This window comes from Erpetoichthys calabaricus, chromosome 14 (genome assembly GCF_900747795.2).
Source record: "Erpetoichthys calabaricus chromosome 14, fErpCal1.3, whole genome shotgun sequence".
In the NCBI taxonomy this organism is placed as follows: domain Eukaryota; kingdom Metazoa; phylum Chordata; class Cladistia; order Polypteriformes; family Polypteridae; genus Erpetoichthys; species Erpetoichthys calabaricus.
In genome coordinates, this window is record NC_041407.2 from 98354255 (window position 1) to 98375518 (window position 21264).

General features: G+C 40.3%; 1 protein-coding gene across 2 annotated transcripts in view; it reads right to left on the reverse strand.

Moving 5' to 3' along the window:
• ttll6 (tubulin tyrosine ligase-like family, member 6) overlaps positions 1-21264 on the reverse strand; it is a 70596-nt gene that overhangs the window by 14772 nt on the left and 34560 nt on the right. For both annotated transcript variants that reach the window (XM_051918834.1, XM_028819632.2), the window contains 9 exons: positions 20827-20945; positions 20361-20491; positions 19535-19691; positions 14417-14560; positions 14221-14306; positions 12916-13141; positions 11623-11804; positions 8746-8934; positions 3555-3732 (listed from right to left, as the gene is read on the reverse strand). In XM_051918834.1, coding sequence (XP_051774794.1) covers positions 3555-3732; positions 8746-8934; positions 11623-11804; positions 12916-13141; positions 14221-14306; positions 14417-14560; positions 19535-19691; positions 20361-20491; positions 20827-20945 — 1412 coding nt within the window. The remainder of the gene's footprint in view (positions 1-3554; positions 3733-8745; positions 8935-11622; positions 11805-12915; positions 13142-14220; positions 14307-14416; positions 14561-19534; positions 19692-20360; positions 20492-20826; positions 20946-21264) is intronic.

Here is a 21264-nt window from a genome sequence, read left to right on the forward strand (position 1 = left end):
CAACCAATGAATGCCCCCCAGGAAGTGCATGAATATAATGCAGTGTCAAGGAATAAGAAAAGCAGGAGAAACAGAGGAGAAGCTCATCTGTTGTTGTGGCCAATATATAACCATATGCGCTGTCACGTGTGTGCACATAGGGCACAGTTTAAGGTCCCTGGTGATGGTAATTGTCCATCGCTCCACAGATTGACATTCACTCTACTCTTATCTTTCTCTCCCACTGTAGGCTGGAAGATTAATGGCTTTTCCATCACTGTCATCACTTCCGGTGGAAACGGTCTTAACTGGAAGAACAGCCAACTTTAGCAGTCATTATCCAGACACCCATTTGAAAAGACGCAACAGAATGCTTTAACCTGCTTTTTATTTCTCTTTTTTGAGACATCAATTATATGGGGCTTGCCTATGGGTGCCCCAAAATGTCTCACTGTCTTTCCATTTTTCATAGCACATACACAATACTGACACACATATAATAAATACTGAAACACATGCACTCCATACTGAAGCTTCTTTTCTATATACTGGCACATCACTTACTAAAATGCATGTTCTCTAGTGAAATATATAAACTGCTGCAGTAGAAGGGTCAAGTGTACAGAGTAAAGTTAAATTCTTGCTGTGTTATTGTATTCAGAAAGATTAATTTTAAAATCAGGAACCCACTGGCATCTAATAAATCTGTTACCATCTACTCATGGCTATTTTTGGCACCTGATGTGGGTCTAAATCAGTGGTCTCAAACTCCAGTCCTGGAGGGCCGCAGTGGCTGCAGGTTTTCATTCTAAACCTTTTCTTAATTAGTGACCTGTTTTTGCTGCTAATCAACTTCTTGTGAATTCATTTAAATTGACTTGCTCTTGAAGACTCAGACCCCATAATTGTTTCTTTTTCCTTAATTAGCAGCCAAACAACAATGAGACACAAAATGACCAGCAAACTGTGTCCATGATACAATATCTGAAAATAAAGGAACAATGAATGTCTCAGGAATGTTGATCTGCTCAGGTCCTCAAAACATTTGAGCGGTGCTCTTAAAAAAGAGAAAATCAACAATTTCGGAAATGTCTGCTATTGCACAATGAGAGCAGCAACAAGCCATGGAATTAAAGAACGAGTTTAATTAACAACAAGAATCAGCACCAAATTATTCAACTGTTTAGAGTGAAATTGGTTGGAGTCTGAGGCCCTGACTTAGTTGGCCTTCTGTTAGTTGACTCACTTCATATTTCATTTCTGTTTTGGTGCCATTTAAGGAAAGAAATGAAGCAATTCACAGGAATGATAAAGAAATTCAGGGGATCAAATCTTAAAAAACAAGTCCATTAAAATGAAATGAAAAGGAGTTAAGTAGCAGCAAAAACTGGACACCAATTAAGAAAAGGGTTAGAATGAAAACCTGCAGCCACTGCAGCCCTCTTGTACTGGAGTTTGAGACCACTGGTCTAAATACATAAAAGTTCTTTCTGGAACTTTCATGTGGATGGCTTTTTTGGGAACCAAAAATTGTTCCCCTATGGTATTGCATTGAAGGACCACTCTGAGACCTTTATTTTAAGAGTGTATAGTGGACGTGTTTCAGTGTACAGTGTAAGCAGCTCAACATCAAATGCACACATCTCAGTGTAAATGATTATAAAGTGTATACATTTCATCTTATCTGCAAAATACAGTACAGTGTATACATTTCAGTATAAAATGTATGCAATATGTCTGGTTTCCAGTCTGCCAAGGCTTCTGCCTTTGACCATCGCCAAGGTCACATTGCACCCCGCCCCTATTCCTCCTGTATGTGGTGGGTCCACAGGAGGACAGTCCTATGTTACATTTTTGAGCTTTGCCCAAATGGGTCCCATGGTAGGTCTGGCAGTCAGGCATGAACCAATTGAGGTGGTTCGGGCATCTGATGCAGATGCCTCCTGGACATTTCCCTGTAGAGCTTTTATGGAAGCAACCAGCTGGGAAGAGACCTCGGAGAAGATCCAGGGCTCGCTGAGAACAATGTGACTCACAGATGGCCTGGAAACACCTTGGGATCCCACAGTATGAATTGGCAAGTGTGGCTGGGGAAATGAACGTTTGGGTCTCAAAGCTAAGACTGTTGCCCTCGCGACCCAGCTTTGGATAAGCAGTGGAAAATGAATGAATGAATGAATGAAAGTATGCAATGTTAAAAATGATATATGTTCCAAATGGCAACTCAAACCAAAAAGTGCATCAAATTGATTCATTTTACAGAAATAAAGAGAAAGGGAAGAAAGCAATTATTGATGACACAGAATTACTCCACTTCCTCAGATGGCTTCAATACAGTTGTACAATAGTTGTGAATTTCCCATTGGGATTAATAAAGTATCTATCTATCTATCTATCTATCTATCTATCTATCTATCTATCTATCTATCTATCTATCTATCTATCTATCTATCTATCTATCTATCTATCTATCAATAATCTTCAGAACATAGATGCATTAGAGATGCCACATGTGCAAAGTAGCAGGATGGTATAAGCAATGACTAAAGAAAGCATCAAGAACTGGTATGGGGCAAATAATGCAGTTATGAGCCCTCTCTATTTTTGTGCAGGAGTCTCAGAGTGACAACAGTTGATCCACAAGACTTAGACTGACACTAATCCCACTATATGTTATCAGTACCTTGGGTTCTTTAACGTAATAGGAGCTGAACTACAGGGAGCTGCCATTCCAGAAGACCTACACCTGGCCATTAGATGGCAGCAGTGAACTCAATGGCTGTATCCCTTTAAAGACTGAATTCGTGATGCAGGGGACCAGGTATCACCATTGAGTACAGTGACACGGTGGCTGGAGTCTCACAGAAGTGAAGTCCCTGGTCCACAAAGTGATTATGAGCATTGGCTAGTGTGTTCTACATGCCTTCCTTGGTAGTGAACATGGAGGTGTGAAAACATGGTGCATGAGGACAACACAAGTCTGTTGTTCCCAGTCTGATTCTTCACATTTAAATGAATATGAAACATGACACAGGCGGCATGGTGGCGCAGTGGTAGCGCTGCTGCCTGGAAGTAAGGAGACCCAGATTTGCTTCCCGGGTTCTCCCCGCGTGGAGTTTGCATGTTCTCCCAGTGTCTGCGTGAGTTTCCTCCAGGTGCTCCAGTTTCCTCCCACGGTCCAAAGACATACAGGTTAGGTGTATTGGCGATTCTAAATTGTCCCTAGTGTGTGCTTGGTGTGTGGGTGTGTATGTGTGCCCTGCGGTGGGCTGGCGCCCTGTCCGGGATTTGTTTGAGTTTGAGATTGAGGGGGTATAGTATGGTGTCAGTAACACTTTAAATAAAATAATGAATTAATTCTCTGTTAAGTTCATTAGTCAGTTAGCCACCATGTCAGGGTTCTCCTCAGTGACAAGTTATTGGAAAAAAGCAATGGGCTGATAAAACTCCACTAACTCTGCCCTGCATCATCTATAGCAGCACCTCAAGTTGTCCGTGTTCTGACCCAAATTCCCCTTTGCTGCCCCTCTCTTTGGCACCCTTTGCCCACATCAATGTATCTTTTGCTCACTCACCGAAAGCTGCAGCCGAGTAGAACCTGAGGGATGGCTGTGGCTGCTCCTTGAGGACCTTTGGGACGTTTTGTGCAGTTTGACTTTCTCACCCGCCGATTCCCCCTGCAGCTCTGCCTTCTTTGTCTTCTGGATGACCTCCTTCTGCTCCTGCTTCAGGCGGAGCTCTTGCAGTTGCTGCCTGCAAAGTGTCATGCCATGTGTGATCAGAGAAGGGCAGTACAAGCTGGCTGGGTGGTGAGTTGCCACCAAATATGCATCAATATAGACTGGAACATCATTATTCTCCCCTTATGAATACATTTGTGTTTATTTAGATGACATGAAATACAGTAAATTGATACTATAAGCATATTCATATCGTGTCTTTTCTAGTAAACACCATGCTAAAGTTTTTTTTTTTCATCTATAGTGCATCACTGTCCATTTAACTATAACTGGAATACTAGCTATCACACATGTGCATCAGAGGATCATTATCTGGGTTCCTCCCTGGTATGTAATACCACTGCAGTCCGAGAAGGGGTGCTGCTGCCGTATCATTTTCATTTGCCCCCACAACACCGAAAAACCACCCAGTAAGGGCAACTGACTTTGCCCTTTCTAGCCCCCTGACCATCAAAGCCCAGCTGCCCGGAAGGAGACGTCACTTGACAAGAGAGCCGGAGAGGTGGAGTTCCTTCAAGCCATAACTAAAAGTCATACAACCGTTTGTTTTGTTAGAATGCCAGAGGGTGTTTGTAATCGTGCCATCGAACGCAGTTTTATTTTATTTTTGGAAGTAAATGGGGACAGCTGGGTTGGCTCCCCAACATTCATCTCAGTTATTGATCCGTTATTACCCTGGATGACCACATAGCACATTACATGATTTACTGCAGAAGCAGAAATGAGGAATGAATTTGCAATGTTGTGACTTCATATAGTGCCTTTCACAGTTAATACTAGCAATTTAAGGGTGAGGTACATCCATTTTCGTACTTCACAGATATAATATGTGCTAGTTAAGTAACTCAATTTGGGATCACACAATTAACTGGCCTTGCAACTTTTGATTTCATATAGTGCCTTTTATAATAAACGCCATCCAAATGCAATTTACAAGTGAAGTAAGTCCAATTTCATATTAAAACATTTGCAGCCCTGTGCCTTTAAATAAATCAAAGTTAGATTACATAATTAATTCATGGTGGATTGAACAGTCACTTTGTGATTTTTCTGTAATTCCTTTCAAAATATAAAGCCTCTCAATGTGCTTTATAGATGCGGTCTGTCTGTTTCCATATTACAACTAGCCGGAACTCTGAAATCAATTAATAAACACACTATAAGGTCATTTGTAGGACTGAATTTGTACATTTGTGATTTTATGTAGTACCTTTCATAAGAAAATCCATCTTAATGTGTTATGTAGAAATAGTGTGTCCATTTTCATATTTCCAAAACCAGAGCAAATTTGGTAGGCATTCACAGTCGATGGTGCAGCACCCTGGAGCTGTTTTAATAGTGCCATCCATCCATCCATTATCCAACCCGCTGAATCGGAACACAGGGTCACGGGGGTCTGCTGGAGCCAATCCCAGCCAACACAGGGAGCAAGGCAGGAACCAATCCCGGGCAGGGCGCCAACCCACCGCAGTTTAATAGTTCCTTTCATATGAAACAGAATCTGAATAAAACTTACAGGTAAAGTACACCTTTATGTATATAACCACAACTCAAATCCTGACATTTAGATAACCTGTTAAAGATGAGTGAGATGAAGTTAAGTGTGTGAAGTAGCAGCCTGGTGATTGTATATAATGCCTTTCATATTACAAGTAAAACAAATGGGATGTACATAAGTTAATACATTTTAGAATTACTGCAAATTGAGCTCCGGCAGTTTCAGTAAGTTGCAACGTGATTACACACCTAATCAACTGTAGAATGAAGGGACACTCTAGTGATTTTATATTGTTCTGTTTCATATTAAACACTTTGCTAAATTATTTTACAAATGTAAGGCATGCATGTCCATGTTGTTACATTTCGAGTCCTAGCAGTGTAAGTGACCTACAGTTAGAGATTGAATTGGCAACTATTGATTTCATGCAGTGCCTTTCACCATGAAGTCCACCTTATGATAAAGTACATTCATGTTCCTATTGCTCCTATTGGAGTCAAAACGTTAGTTAGACATGGGAAATGAGCTGGCAGCCAAGCTGCTCTCTATAGTGCCTTTCATATTAAAATCCATGCCAATGTAATTACCTTAGGTTACACATTCATATGTGTATTGCTTTTTGCAACCATATCTATAGAGCCTTTCAACGTGAATACTGTCACTTTGCAATCTACAAGTTAAGTACATCTGTGTCCATGTTGAATAAAATGCAATCCAGGCACTTTAACTGATATGCAATAAAGTCACACAGATGGTTAATGGTGGGGATTAAAATGACACTCTTGTGAAATTATATAGTGCCTTTCTTATTAAAGACCATCCCAATATAATTTACAGGTAAGGTACATCTCTTTCCTTAGTAGTGCATTTGTACATGACTCTCAGTGGGGTCATGCAGTGAACGGGTGGTAAGAACTGAACTTTCAAGTAGTGATTTTACGCCGTATACTGACATTCACAGAGAGAACCAGCCCATTGTGCTTTAGAGGTAAACTACATTCATTTCCATATTACTATAACTGGTGTTCGGGGGAGGGGGGTGGCGGTGGTGGGGGGTAAATAAGGAGCTAAAAATAAAGTTACAAAGAGAAGAAACAGCCGTTCAAGGCATATAAGACTTGTAATAACTCTAGTGATAACCGTAGGGCGTATGAATATGAGTGCATGAGGGCAACAGTCGAAAAGGATATTAGGAAGGCTAAAAGGCAGATGGAGAGAAATATTGCAGAAAAGGAAAAGATGACCCAAAGAGGATTCTTATATTATTATAGTAACTAAAGCACAGTCAAAGAGAAGGTGAAGAGTATTAGGAACAGTAAAGCTGTTCTAATATACAGACATAGCAGATATAGCAAAAGCTTTAAACTTGAACACATCATTAACAACATGCTGAAGCAATCAAGAAGTGCAATAAGAGGTTAGGTTATGTAGCACCCTGATGTGTGGAGTACAAGTCAAGGGAGGTCAGGCTATATAATACATTAGTGAGGCCTCACCTGGAGTGCTATGAGCAATTTTGGTCTCCATATTACAAAAAAGACATAATAGCGCTAGAGAAAGTCCAGACGAGAATGACTAGACTGATTCAGGACTATGAGGTATGAGCTGTGAGGAGAGATTGAAGGAATTGGACCTTCTCAGTTTGAGTAAACAGAGGTTAAGATGGGACATGATTGAAGTTTTTAAAATTATGAAAGGAACAAGGTGGCATCGCTCGACAAACCCCTTTTGCCTATGCGCCAGCAACTTCGCATCTCTGCCACTTGCAAACAACAAAACTTTTAATTCTCGTGGATAGGCCTCTTCATTGGGAAGAAACACTATTTTTCCCTGATAGCAAAACGAATTAAGATGATCTACAAGTCTCCGACTTAAAGTTTAAAGCCAAACAATATTTTCATACTTCTGTCATATTACCTATGTCCATATATTCAATCTCTTGTCGCTTTTATCTTTGACAATATCACATTGAATTTTGATTACGTGTTTGGAATTACATCGTGACAACGCAACGTATAACTGCCCGTGAGTGAATATCATTTCATTCTCTCTTCATGAACTGTGTCTGACAATAGCATTCACACAAATGAGAAATGATTGAACTGGGTGTATCGTTGTAAATGTTTTAGATGTGGGCAGGAGTTTTCTAAATCTCTTTGCATAAAGTCTTGTCTCGCGGGGCTTGAAATTTTCTCTCGCGGGATTTCACTTTTACCAAACAACCAATCTTTTAATTCTCATGGATATGCCTCTTCATTGGGTAGAAACACTACTTTTTCCTGATGGCAACACGAATTAGACAATCTACAAGTCTCCAACTTAAAGTTGAAATCCAAACAATATATTCGATCTCTTTTTGCTGTTCCATTATTTCACTGAGTAATAATTTCTGTTTGTTTCCGCTGATGCGATATTTACTATAATTTTTTTTGAGACATTCGAATTTTCGTACTTCCATTATCTCTAACCTTCTCTGCAAGTGTATCGTGCCAACGTTTTTGAATTCTTTACAACGTTCTACTTTGTCATCTACTCTTTGTCATTTATTTCCAGCCCCGTGTCTGGTTAAATCTCTTGGCACAAAGTCTTGTCTTGCGGGACGTGAAAGTGTCTCTCATCAAAAGATCATGTCTCTTCGCAGGATAAAAAGTCTCGTCTCCCAAGATTTTTTTATTATAAATAGAGAGATTAGTACAGTAGATTTCAGTTGTTTCTTTAAAATAATATCCACAACAATAATATGGGGACACAGTTGGAAACTTGTTAAGGCCAGATTTTGCACAAATGTTATAAAGTTTTTCTTCACACAAAGAACCTCAGACACATGGAGTAAATGACCAAGTAGTGTGATTGACAGTAGGACTTTAGGAATGTTCAGATCTTGACTTGCTCTTATATAGAATGGATGAACTTGTTGGACTGAATGGCTTGTTCTCACCACAATTTTTCCAATGCTCTAAAGTGCCCGAAGTAGCCCACTATAGGAAGTCACAATGTCACTGTCCCAGATAGAACTTACACCTCACCCATTTTATGTAGTGACCTTCATAGTAAATGTCATCTCAGCTCACTAAAGTGGCTGGGGTTGAAATTGTGACCTTGTGATTTCATACAGTATAGTGTCTTATATGATTGACATATTAGGAATGTGGGAACAATAATACTTTTCACATGTCTTGGTGTGATGTTCACTGAGAAAAGGCACTATATTAAATATAGTTGCTTTGTCTCTTTCTCTCTAATATTCTCTTCCTGACTATTGCTCATCAGTTGTAGACTCAACCCACATTCCTCACTACCCTTAACTCCAAACCCCAGGCTCACTCACAGCACAGCTCAGACGTGGGATCAAGAGGAAGTGAAGATTACTGGGATCCACACAAATGACCTGCAGATGAAGCGGAAGACCATGCATACAATGCACAGCAGATTTAGGATGTCTCTGGCGACTGGTAAGGTGTCACCTTTTCAGAGACCCTTCACCGCCACGGGCCACCAAGCCATGTATAATCTGTTCCTTTGAAGTACCTGGAGCACTCTTCTCTGGCTTTGGAAGCTGCTGTCTCCTGGAAAAGAGAGCTGCTGTGCTTGAAAAACTTGGTATACTTGTCAGAGTCATCTTGGGGGTAAATCCTGCGGAAGTCACCCAGATGCTTTGCTTCATATTTCAGCATCTGCTCCATCCAGGCAGCTTGTGAGAGCTTGAGCTCTTCATTCCTAAAAAAGAAAAAATAGATGTGGGAATTTCACATTGGTACAAGAAAAATTAATCTGATTGGCAAAGACCAGAAGGAAACATGAATTATTGACTACCACCCAGAAGCTGCTTTATTCATTTTTAGCAGGCACTGAATTATTCAGGTTTTGGCCAAAAATAGCATGACATTCTCAAATACACTTCATTATCGTCAAGATTGGGGGGGTATAGGATGGTTGGGGGTGTAGGACATGGGTGGAGTTTAAGGGGTACCTGCCCTCCTCAATAAATGTACTATGTTACTAAAATATATCTCCAAAAACGGTACTTTGCTGCTGCTTTTTTTCAGGCTACAGCTAATATAAATATTTTAACAATGAATGAGTCTGATAATTACATCAAACCTGCTGTAAGGAACTCTTTATTGCATGTCGCCTGTCCCTCAAACAAAGAAACATTCTGTACTACTTCAGTTATGGATTTGTTTACTGTTTCAAATTTAGCTTGAGAGAGTTCACTTCAAATTGCATACTTTATGTATGGTATTTTCCTCTTTTACGCGTCGAATAGCTCCTCCTGTCAGCAAACAGATCCTCAGTAGTCAGTATGAGCAACTAAAATGGCCACAATAGTCACATGCATGTGTCCACAGCTTAAGCCAAAATGTGCGACACACAGAGCAAACCTCAATCTCGCCATACACACAAATATCTAATATACAAAAAATGCCTTTTTGACAAATTAAATAAAAAATGAAAAAGACTCCAGCTATCAAAACAGTTATTTCAATGCCAGAACAAACCTGAATGATACCCCATGCCTAAATGTCAAACCCCACCTATGGTTGCTAACTGGCGACTGACTTCACAGACATCAGATTCAAAGACAAATGATATAAGACTGGCATTGATTAACATATTCTTATTACTTGTTGGATACAGGAAAATTGTAATTTGTTTCCTGGAACAAAAAAAAATTCAAAAAGATTTGTTCAATGGAAAATTCAAATGTTTGTTGTAAACTGCCAGTGACAAACAGCTGAGGTGACAGTGGCTTGCCGACTGCAAGTGCAACTCTGCAGACAGGAACTGGGGATTTGTTTGGTCATCATGAACAGCTCTCTGACATGGAAAAGATGAAGACATACAAGTTGAAATACCTCCTCTCAAGGTAAAATTAAGGTTGCACATAATGTTAATTTGTTTTAACACTGGGGTTTGAAGGGGGTTGGCACTTCCCCATTTTTCGCACCTGCATACTGGCAGTGCATAGTGCATACTGGCATGCAGTCTTACATCAATCCCTGACACACACAAACACTTTATTTGCTCCCTCCTCACCAATCAAATGTAAGTAAATAAATAGCAGTGCTAGAAACTCCAAAGGGGTTCAACCCCCCATGCCCGGCTCTATTAAGAGATGAAAACATTAGAGCAATCTAGACGAGAAAAGGCCTTTTAGCCCAACAAAGCTATTTAGTCATATCTACTAAATTCTTCTAAAATAACATCAAGTCTAGTTGAAAGTCTCTTAAGTTAGCTCATTTCATGTGCCTATGGTTCTCTGTGCGGAGAAATGTTTGTGTGAAGTTTAACCTTAACAAGTTTCCAATGAATTCATTTTAAAATAACAGTCTCCATCCACTGGACTAACTCACTTTATAATTTTAAACAACTCAGTCAGGTCTCCTCTTAATCTCCATTTGCTTAAACTGTAAAGGCTCAGCTCTTTTAATCTTTCCTCATAACTCATCCCCTGTAGTCCCTTAATCAGCCCAGTCGCTCTTCTCTGGACTTTTTCCAGTGCTGCTATGTCCTTTGTGTAGCTTGGAGACCAAAACTGCACACAGTACTCCAGATGAGACCTCACCAGTGCATTATAAAGCTTGAGCAGAACCTCCTTCAATTTTCAGACCTCCTATTGTGTATTCAAACCTAACATTTTTACTTCTAAATTGTAATCATTTACATTTATTACATTAAATTTGATCTGTCACAAATCTTCCCAAGCCTGTATGCTGTGCAAGCCCCTCTTTGATGATTCAACAGATTCTTAATTATCTGCCAATCCACTTAGTTTGATATCATCTGCAAATCAATCATTAACAGAGTGTAGTGGCACTTATGTGGCACCACTTCCAACACTGTCTAACAATGACAATTTCAGAAATTTGTCAATGGTTCTTAAAAGAGAGTTTTTGAAAGTTACCAATAATTACACCATAAGCTTGCCGGTATAAATGTGTAGAATGGGCTGTTTCCCAGTTAAGAGTTTTTCCTGCTAAACATCCAGTGCCACATAACCTTGAATTGGATTAAGTGACCTACACAATGGATGGATTAATGGGTTCTTTCTTAGTTTGAGTGACTTTCAATAAGCAGAACCTTAATACGTTAGTAGAATGCCAAGTAGGAAAGATGGTATCTAAATAAAAGATTGGTTTGTTTTCAATAGTAAAGATTAGGTAAAAACAGGTACTGGGGCATTAGCTCTCTTTGCTGGTGTGCCACTTTGTCCTTAGCCTTTTTAAATCCTTTCCATTGTGTGTTTTTTAACCTTCTTTTATTCCTCCCTCGTCTTTTATGCCTGTTTCTGTACTCCAATACACAAGGTTAATTCAGCTGATCCCCAAAAACTGCCCCTCAGCCCTTAATCCCCAAGCTCCATTTCAGGTCCCTTCATGCCCCTTTAGCTCTGTGATGCTCTACCGTGCTTCACGGGACCGGTTCTGTTGCAGCAGCCTCTCCTTCGCTTTACGCTTATCCTCTTCAATGATTTTCTTGCGGTCACAAGCCCCAAGGTTGATCAGGACCAAAGTGTCATACAAGAGATTGTCCTTCACTTCTCTGTCCAGTTTGGAATCAGTTGTAAAGCTGGGCGAATGGTTCACCTGCACATGACAAGCAGTACAGTGGTAGTCTTCACATTCACTACTCATGATTATGTCTGTAGATCAACTCTCCCCACCAAAATAATGAATCAAAGCCTCTTAATGCCAGCGACTTACCTCCTAGTTCCTCCAATGAGGTCTGCAAATAGTTCACCACACTGCTGTTCTTTAATAAGATTGAGGGCCAAGAACATCAAACATTAAGTGGGAATAGACTGATGACTCAACTGAATCAATGGAACCATGGGACTTGACGAAGGCACAAGGAATGGTCTCAGAGAGACAACAGGTCTCAGGGGTACACTAGGACATCTCATAGTCCATCTCTACTTTACTCTTAGCTCCTTGTGTTTTCAGATATTATGGCTAACACACTTCCACCAGACATGGTCCTAAGGTCAACAACAGCCAAGTTGGCATATGTTGTGGAACTGAGAGTACCATGAGAAGATGGTGTTGAGAAAGCTTATGAGAGGAGAAAGACCAGACACTTTTATTTGGCAAATTAAGCTGCATAAAATGATTAGAAGACCAAGATTTTTAATGTAGAAGTGGGATGCAGAAGATTTGTTGGTACATCTACAACCAGTCTTTTGATGAAGATGGGAGAGTGGGGTCACTCCCTGCAACAAGTAATCTAGTCTGTGTCAAATGCAGCAGAAAAAGGAAGCAATTGGATTTGGATTAAAAGAAAGATAACAAATGAGCTGCAAGATGAAGACAGGAGGGTATGGAACAGAGAGGGGTGTACCTGGGATGCCAGGTAACACTGTTGAGTCTTCTGGAGATGTCAGGGGCTTATCAAAGAAATGTCAAAGAAGGGAGGTGCCCATCTGATGGCTTCAATGATGTATACCTACCCTCACTGTAAACCACTCTAAGTTTACCATCAACATCAAGAGTGATGACTTACCATAGGGACTGAAACATCAAGTCCCATTAGTTCTTCAAGTTAAATCTTTGAGTCCTAGCTCTGCCACTGATCCCCAGTATCCTTACAAATCTATTCTTAGTTAATATAAATTGATTTAGGCTGCAGATGTAGCAGTTTGCTACACCATGGTTACCAAATCCAAGAATAAAGTGCAGGGCTACCCATAACAGTACTCACCTCTAACAGCCAAGGCTTTAGCCGCCGATCCAATAGAATGTCGAAGCCCAGGATCTCAAAGCATGCACTGCCTGTTACATGATTGGGAAAACAAGTGTTGTAATTGTGCTTAAGGATAGGGTGGGCTGAGATCAGCGTCTTGATGATTACGTCCTCGATGTCCCCCCACATCTTTCCTATGTCATAGCCTTTCTCCTCCATGTGCCTGTTAAAAGTTGACAGCTTCCTACAGGGACGACATGATAAGTGATGAATTTGTCATGTACAACAATGACCAAGATTTAGTGACTGCACCCAAGTAGAGAGTTACCAGGCTCATACAAAAATACCAATCCCAACAACAAAGAAAAATATAATTAATCAGTAGCATGTGCATCTGTGCTAAAAGCAAAGACTTGTGTCCAGAGCCTGTCTGTGTTGCGTGTTTGGGGAGCTGTAGTACCCCCTGGAGGCCTAGATAGATAGATAGATAGATAGATAGATAGATAGATAGATAGATAGATAGATAGATAGATAGATAGATAGATAGATAGATAGATAGATAGATAGATACTTTATAAAACAAGTGGGCTTCGCCTCCTGCTCGCTTCGCTTGCCAACCCTCCCGGCCTGCACTACGCGCCAGCCACTTCGTGTCTCTGCCGCTTGTGTCTGTGGATTTCACTTTCACCAAACAACAAATCTTTTAATTCTCGCGGATACGCGTCTTCATTGAGAAGAAACACTACTTTTCCCTGATGGCAAAATGAATTCGCCGACTTAAAGTTTAAATCCGAACAATATATTCAATCTTTTTTCTCTGTTCCGTTATTTCACTCAGTAATAATTTCTATTTGTTTGCACCAATGTCATATTTACGACATTTGTTTGTGACTTTTGAATTTTAATACTTTCATTATCTCTAGCTTGCTATGCACGTGTATCGCGCCAATGTTTTTGAATTCTTTACAATGTTCTACTTTGTCATCTACTCTTTGTCTTTTATTTCCAGCCATGGGAGTGTTTAAATCTCTTGGCACAAAGTCTCATCTCGTGGGACTTCGAAGTATCTCTCTGAAAAAGTCAAGTCTCGTCGCAGGCTAAAAAGTCTCGTCTCGTCCCAGGATTTTTTTATTATAATGGAGAGAAATGTCTTAACTATTGTCTGGGTATTGGGGGGTACAATACTTTTCTTCTAGGTAATATCTGGTTTGCAGTTGCATGTATAGTGCCTAGTTGATTTAGAAGACCAACAATTGTTCATGCTTGGCAGTATAAATATAAATTGTACAAGAAGTTCATTTTTTTTCATAGCCCTAAACTTACCTCTTGCTACCCGTATCATCATCACGGACAAAGTTATCACTGTGCTTATTGATGGCATAGTTGGTCAGATGCATACAAATATCATCCTGTTATGCAAGAAATGATAAGAACAAAGTAAAATGAAATAATTAGAAGTGAAGCAACTATACCATGATTGCCAAAAGTGCATCCAAGAACCAGGAGTCCCAGAACTTACTACATTGGCATTGTTTGGGTCTGAATACTTTGTGGTACAGAAACGAGCAAGGCCCTCATTGTAAACAAAGATCCTAAAGGGGTCACAAGAAGTCACCAGAACGTAGATTCGCAAGTCAAACTTGAAGCCATCCACTGTGAAGGGCTGCAGAGAGGAGAAAAAAAAACAGGAGTTTGTTTGCCAGCAAGAATATCACCTGAACACAGCGTTCAAAACAAGAATGAGTGACATCCTCCAGAATATAGTTGTTTTATCTCAATATAAGCATTTTCAGACACACTTGGTGCCACTAAATGAATGTGGAAAAAAAAGACAGCCAAATATAGTATTTGTGCCAGGCGTCATAGGGAAAGCTGGCTGTGTATACCAGCAACTGCTAAAGATATTAGAGTAAACTCAAGCTTCCAAAAAGCATATCCAGCTGTACAAGACAGTCTTTTGATGCCTCTGGTATGAATTGTGCAGTTGGGTCACTGTGAAAATATGGTGAAAATAGCAAGAATTGTTTCATTCATAATGACACACAAACCTTCACATGTGTGATGGTGGCACAGTGGTTAGAGCTACTGCCTGACGAATCCAGCCTTGTTTGTTCAAAATCAGCATCTATTCACCATCCACATAGAGTTGTACATCATCCCCAATTCTGCATGTGTTTTCCTCCCACTTCCCTACATGTATGTCATTTAGGTTGATACAAGCAAGGAACTCACTTCCCCTCTCACTCTTGTCTCCTGAGACATCAATATTATTTTAAATCAAACATGGTGCCTCTAGATCAGAAAAACGTTTGTTTGACCACCTAAAGAAGAAGTACCCCTGGCCAGGCCATGAAAGCCTCAAAAAAGACCTCAAAAGCATTAACATCCTATTACAGCTGAAAATTCTTTCAGCCTGCCCACACTGGTTAATTGGTGAATCTAAAATAACCCTTTGAGTGTGGGCCCTTTCACGAACTCACACCTTAACCAGGGTGTTTCCTGCATTATCCTCCATTCCGCAATGCGCTTCTTTAACATTATGCTAACTTTACACAGGATCATGCTGATGATAGACATTGGCAGTCTTATGTGGGAACTTGGGGTAAAGCCTGGGGAATCTTCTGGCTTCCATCATAGGGTTGTTAGTTTTGGTCCACTTTAAATTGGCAATTTTGGAATTTGGCTATACTATTTCACTGCTCCCCCCACCCACAGTCAACAGTTGTATCCAGTTTTTAGTACAGGAGTGACATTGTGTGCAGTGGGATATGCCTATGTCCTTAAGAGGTTTTGTTGTGAGGCTGAAAGTCTGTTCAAAAATGGGATTGGATGGGGCTTAATGAGAACAAGACAACCAATGATGGTGATGCCTCAAAAACAGCCTTGCTATTAAATAATAATAATAAAAATACATTTTATTTATTTGTAGGCACCTTTCTAAACACTCAAGGACACCGAACAATAGATAAAACACAGATTATAAACAAAACTAAAATACAAAAATTAAAATCAGACAGAGCAATTGTAATCAAAGAGAAAAAGCAGTCTTAAACAAATGAGTTTTAAGTTTAGATTTGAAAAGTGAAAATGATTCAATATTTCTAAGCTCAGATGGTAGTGCGTTCCAGAGCTGGGCAGCAGAGCAACTGAATGCTCTGCTCCCCATAGTGGTAAGACGGACGAAGGGGACAGTCAAGTGGATGGAGGAAGAGGATCTAAGGGTACGGGAGGGAATGGCAACATGGAGGAGGTCAGACAAATATGGAGGGGCGAGGTTGTTGATAGCCTTAAAAGTTAACAGAAGAATTTTGAATTGAATGCGGAACTTAACTGGAAGCCAATGAAGCTGCTGCAAGATGGGAGTGATATGGTGGGAATAGAGGGGATTCTAGTAATGATGCGGGCAGCTGAATTTCTGGACCAGTTGAAGCTTATAAAGAGATTTGTGAGGAAGACCAAAGAAAAGGGAATTGCAATAATCGAGACGAGAAGTGACAAGGCTGTTAACAAGGATAGCAGTGGTGTGGGGAGTCAGGGAGGAGAGAATACGATTAATGTTACGCAGGTGGAAATATGTAGACCGGGAGATGTTATTGATGTGGGACTGAAAGGATAAAGTACTGTCAAGGATGACAGCCAGACTCTTAACCTGTGGTGAAGGGGAGACAGAGGAATTATCAATAACAAATGAAAAATTATTCAGTTTTGGATAATGTTGATTTTGTACCAATGAGGAGATCCTGAGTTTTGTCACTATTTAATTTAAGAAAATTTGAAGAAAACCAGGATTTGATTTCTGCTATGCAATTAATAAGTGAGGAGGGTGGAAGGGAAGCAGTAGGTTTGCTAGTGAGATAGAGCTGGGTGTTATCAGCGTAAAAGTGGAAGCTAATGTTATGATTACGAAAGATATTACCAAGGGGAAGGAGGTAAATAATGAAAAGGAGGGGCCCCAGGACAGAGCCCACCTGAAGTAACAGTGGTGGGTGGAGATGTGAAAGTTTTAAGCTGAACAAACTGAGTGCGGCCTGAGAGGTAGGATATTAAAGAGTCTGTTGGGGAGGATATCATTGGACTGGCCACAGGTGAAAAAAAAAATGCAACATAAGTGACAAGTAAAAACAGATCTGAAAAATAAAAGCAGAAGTTAGCAATATGAGGGGCTTAGAAAGCCAAGAATTGTTAACACTAAACACCAAGAACTCAAACAAAATTACCTCCATTGATCTACTTTCAGTTTTTATTAGATGAAATTAAGGGTATTAGGGAGAAAGAAAAAAACATTCCATCAAAAGTGCACACTCATTCACACACACATACGGGACATTTTAGAGGTGTCAAATAACCCAATAAATGTACAATATGTGGAAGGAAAACAAAAGAAACCAGAGATAAATCAACACAGACATGGAGCTTGTGCATAGATGGTGCACTGGAAACATTAACACTGAGGTCTATGTCACTTAATTAAATTTCAAACCTTCTTAGAAAGGTAGCATAGCTAATCTATGTCTCTCTATTATAATAAAAAAATTTGACTTTTTCAGAGAGATACTTTCACATCCCGCAAGACGAGACTTTGTGCCAAGAGATTTAACCACGACGGAAATAAAAGACAAAGAGTAGATGACAAAGCAGAACATCGTAAAGAATTCAAAAATATTGGCGTGATGATACACACGCAGAGCAGGTTAGAGATAATGAAAGTACTAAATTTTGAAAGTCTCAAAAAAATGATAGTAAAGATCGCATTAGCGCAAGCAAACGGAAATTATTACTTGGTGAAATAACAGAAAAGTGAAAAGAGATCAAATATATTGTTTGGATTTCAACTTAATGTTGGAGACTTGTAGATTGTCTAATTCATGTTGCCATCAGGGAAAAGTAGTGTTTCTTCCCAATGAAGAGGCGTATCTGTGAGAATTAAAAGATTTGTTGTCTGGTGAAAGTGAAATCCACATATGCGAGCGGCAGAGACGTGAAGTGGCTGGCGCATAGCGCAGGCCTGGGAGGTTGGTGAGTGAAGCGAGCAGGGGGTGAAGCCCAGTAGTTTTATCCTCTTTAATAAAATCCCTGTGTGTGTCCATGTGTCCGTGTGTGTGTGTCTTCTGGTGAAGTGTGCATGCGCGGGGCACGGGGCGATGCTTCAAAGGCCGCCTGACGCGTCACACAAGACAGAGAGGGCGGGACCTATAAAATATCGCGTGGCCGATCCAATCAGATTTCAGTAAATGAGGTAAGACCTAAAACATAACGCATGAAAAATCCAATTGGGTACTGAGACGCGGAGACCAGCTTCCCCAAAGAGGTGGGATTAGTGTTTGTTGTTGTGCAAGTGTTCACTCTGAGGATGTCAGATTTGCGGTTAACAAACTTGGCCCAGTAAAGTGTAAAGTGTTTTCCTAAATATATGAATTTTCATGATATTACAATAGGATTACTTTTAAAAGTAGATTTATTTTCATGCACATAAAATCCGTTGCTGGGGAGACGCCATACATACAATAATCGGCTGCACGCCAGCACAAATTAAAATACTTGCTAGAGAGACGTATTACTGTGAGAGAAAATTAAAGGCACACAATACAGTGATGCATATTACAGCCACATACAAGCCAGTATATATAAATGTAATGAATTATTATTATTATTATTATTATTACTGTAACAGAAAACAGACGGTCCTTTGCCATTTAATATAGACTGTTCCTACTAATGTTTATGCACTACTATTCTAGCGCCCGTTATTGTAACGGGCTTAATGTCTAGTATATATATATATATATTTGTAAGTGTCATTAGGGATCGTCTGTCATCTCATCCAGAGGGAAAGAAGGTCCCTTGCCAGGAGGTGGATGCAGGAGTGGACATACAACAATTGATTGGCATCTTGACCAGGTCAAGAGCTGATCCCTTGCCAGGGAAAGAGGCCAGAAAGATGAAGGGATCTGGGGAGATGACTTTCCTCAATACACTAAAGGGCAGCATTTTCGTGTTGCTGCCCCAATATTTCAGCCCACAGACCTGCTGGGAAGTGTAGTCCTGTGGTGCAGCCCTGTTGCGTGCCATGGGTTCTGCCAGAGAAGAGCTAAAGAGAGGAACCATCCATGCATTATAGAAACTTCCACCTGATCTGGAAGTTCCCCTGTCGGTATTTGGGCGGATACCAGAAGTACTCCTAGCATCTGGTTTAAAGGGATCTTCAAGTCGGAGTCGGGAGGCAGAGGACAACACTTGTGAGAGGAAGAGGAGTAGCGAGAAGAGAGGATAAGAGAAGAGAAAAGGAAGGATTCACTGTCCCTTTATGTTCTCTATACGGTATTTGGTGGAATAAAATCTATTATAATTGAATCTGTACCTGTGTGTGTCAGTTATCTCTGGGGTTTGGGTCTCTGTAGCGCCCCCTGTCTTCCACAGTATATACACATTAAATATGCTTACTATAAGTATTGCATATACTATAAACAAACACGCAAACCTATGTATGTAAATTAATATGTGTATATTATATACAGTAGGCATTATTTATAATTTTAGCCCTTTGCATTGTGCATTAATGTTAGTTTTAATAATACACCATTTTTACACCAAATGAATTTTGTTCTGCTGAAATGTCTCAAAATGTTTTCAGGATCACCTTGGAAATGTACAGCTGACAGATCATGTCTTCGCCGGCCTTGATGTCCTTAGCTGACTTGGTGACAAAGATGCCCCTGCCCTGGCACCCAGTATCCGGCTTACAGATGTACGTCTTGTGCTTCTTTGCTCGGCTATAGGCTTGGAAATCACTGTAACTAAAGAAAATTGGTAAGCAGCTTAAATGTGTGCAGTAAATTGCCCATGTTTAGAACAGGAGAAAGTACAGAGAACCTCTACGTCTCACACACAGAGAAATATGAGATTTAAAACAATCAAGAATCACATTCTTAGGAAGGTAAAACACAGCATAAAGTAGCAGCCTCAGTCCCAACACCTGGAATCTGAAGACAAGCACAAGTGAACCCTGAACAAACACAGTGGGGGGCTCAGTTATGGACAGTGCTGGGCTTGAAGGTCTGATTGGGTTAATAAAGTCAGTGGGGCACATTTTCAGGTTTTTAACTTAACACAAACAAAAGGGAGGCAACATCTGTTTAGATGTTTCATTTCTTTATGACTCTGGCATTCAATAAACTAAGATATTGCTCTTAATTAGCAAGATAGTTAAGGCGCTACATACTAAGCATGCACTGATTGTAAAGAAGTGAAATGACTGGCTGAATGATTTAGGCTTTTTGAAGGGATACTGATAATAAAGTTACAGTACAGTTGCTCCATTCTCTGGCACATTCTATAATGAAATACCATTACAGCATTAACTAAAGGTGGGCTACTAGTTAACCTCTGTGTTAAGCAGACTCCAGATGTTTGAGCAGGTGAGGGTGAAGGGGGGACGGTAGGTGGCTTTGGTTGGTATTACTAACTCGGCTGGCAGGCACCATGTTCTGGGGAAAATATTGTATTCCTTGGGGAACAATTTCAGCATCCTATTCATGTTTCTAGCCAAGAGATCCTTTCTGCAGATTTCACTCATTCCTGGAAAGTGGTTGATTTTCTAGGAGATAAAAGGATACAGGTTAAGAGCAAACATTTACCATTAGCTTCAACTCCATGAGTCATGGAGAATTTTTGTCTTTGCCCAGCCTGAAAACTGTTCTTTATCATAATTCAATTTCCCAAAAGGTCCTTTAATCTCTCTTAATTTCATATAGCAACATTGCTAGCATGCAATACAAAGAAATATTAAAAGAAGACAAAAAGAATCTAATCTGTTTGGACTGGTGACTCCTGCCAGAAAAGACTGTGGGCATCAGATTATGTAAAAAAATGTATCATTAAAGAAAAGTTTAACTTTCAAATATCCTTGTGACAGGGCCTCTGGTTGAATACCTGGTAGCGTTTCAGTTCCATGACACGGTCCAGCGAGACAGAGCAGTCTGTCCAGTACACTGTCCATTCTTCATTGTCCCCGGCTTCCCGCAGGCCATATTTTCTGACAGCTCGCCTGACTGGATAGCAGAGCAGATGGAAAGAATATTTGAAGGCATGCTTTCAAGCGGAGCAGAACACATTTGGTGTCTTCTGCGGTTTTGAACTTCAGCCAAAAAAAGCAATGGCTTATCCAGCCGGCCACTGTATACCAAAGCCGTTTGAAAGCTGGACGCCGCACTGCATCTCCCATCACAGTGCTAAAAAACAGCTAAAACCAAGCTAATATCACTCATCTGCAATTAAATTAATTTAAGGTAACATAAGACTACAGAGCCAGATTCCCAGACTGGCTTGGCAGCAGTGCAGCGAGAGTGCGCCAAGCAACAGGAGTGGTAG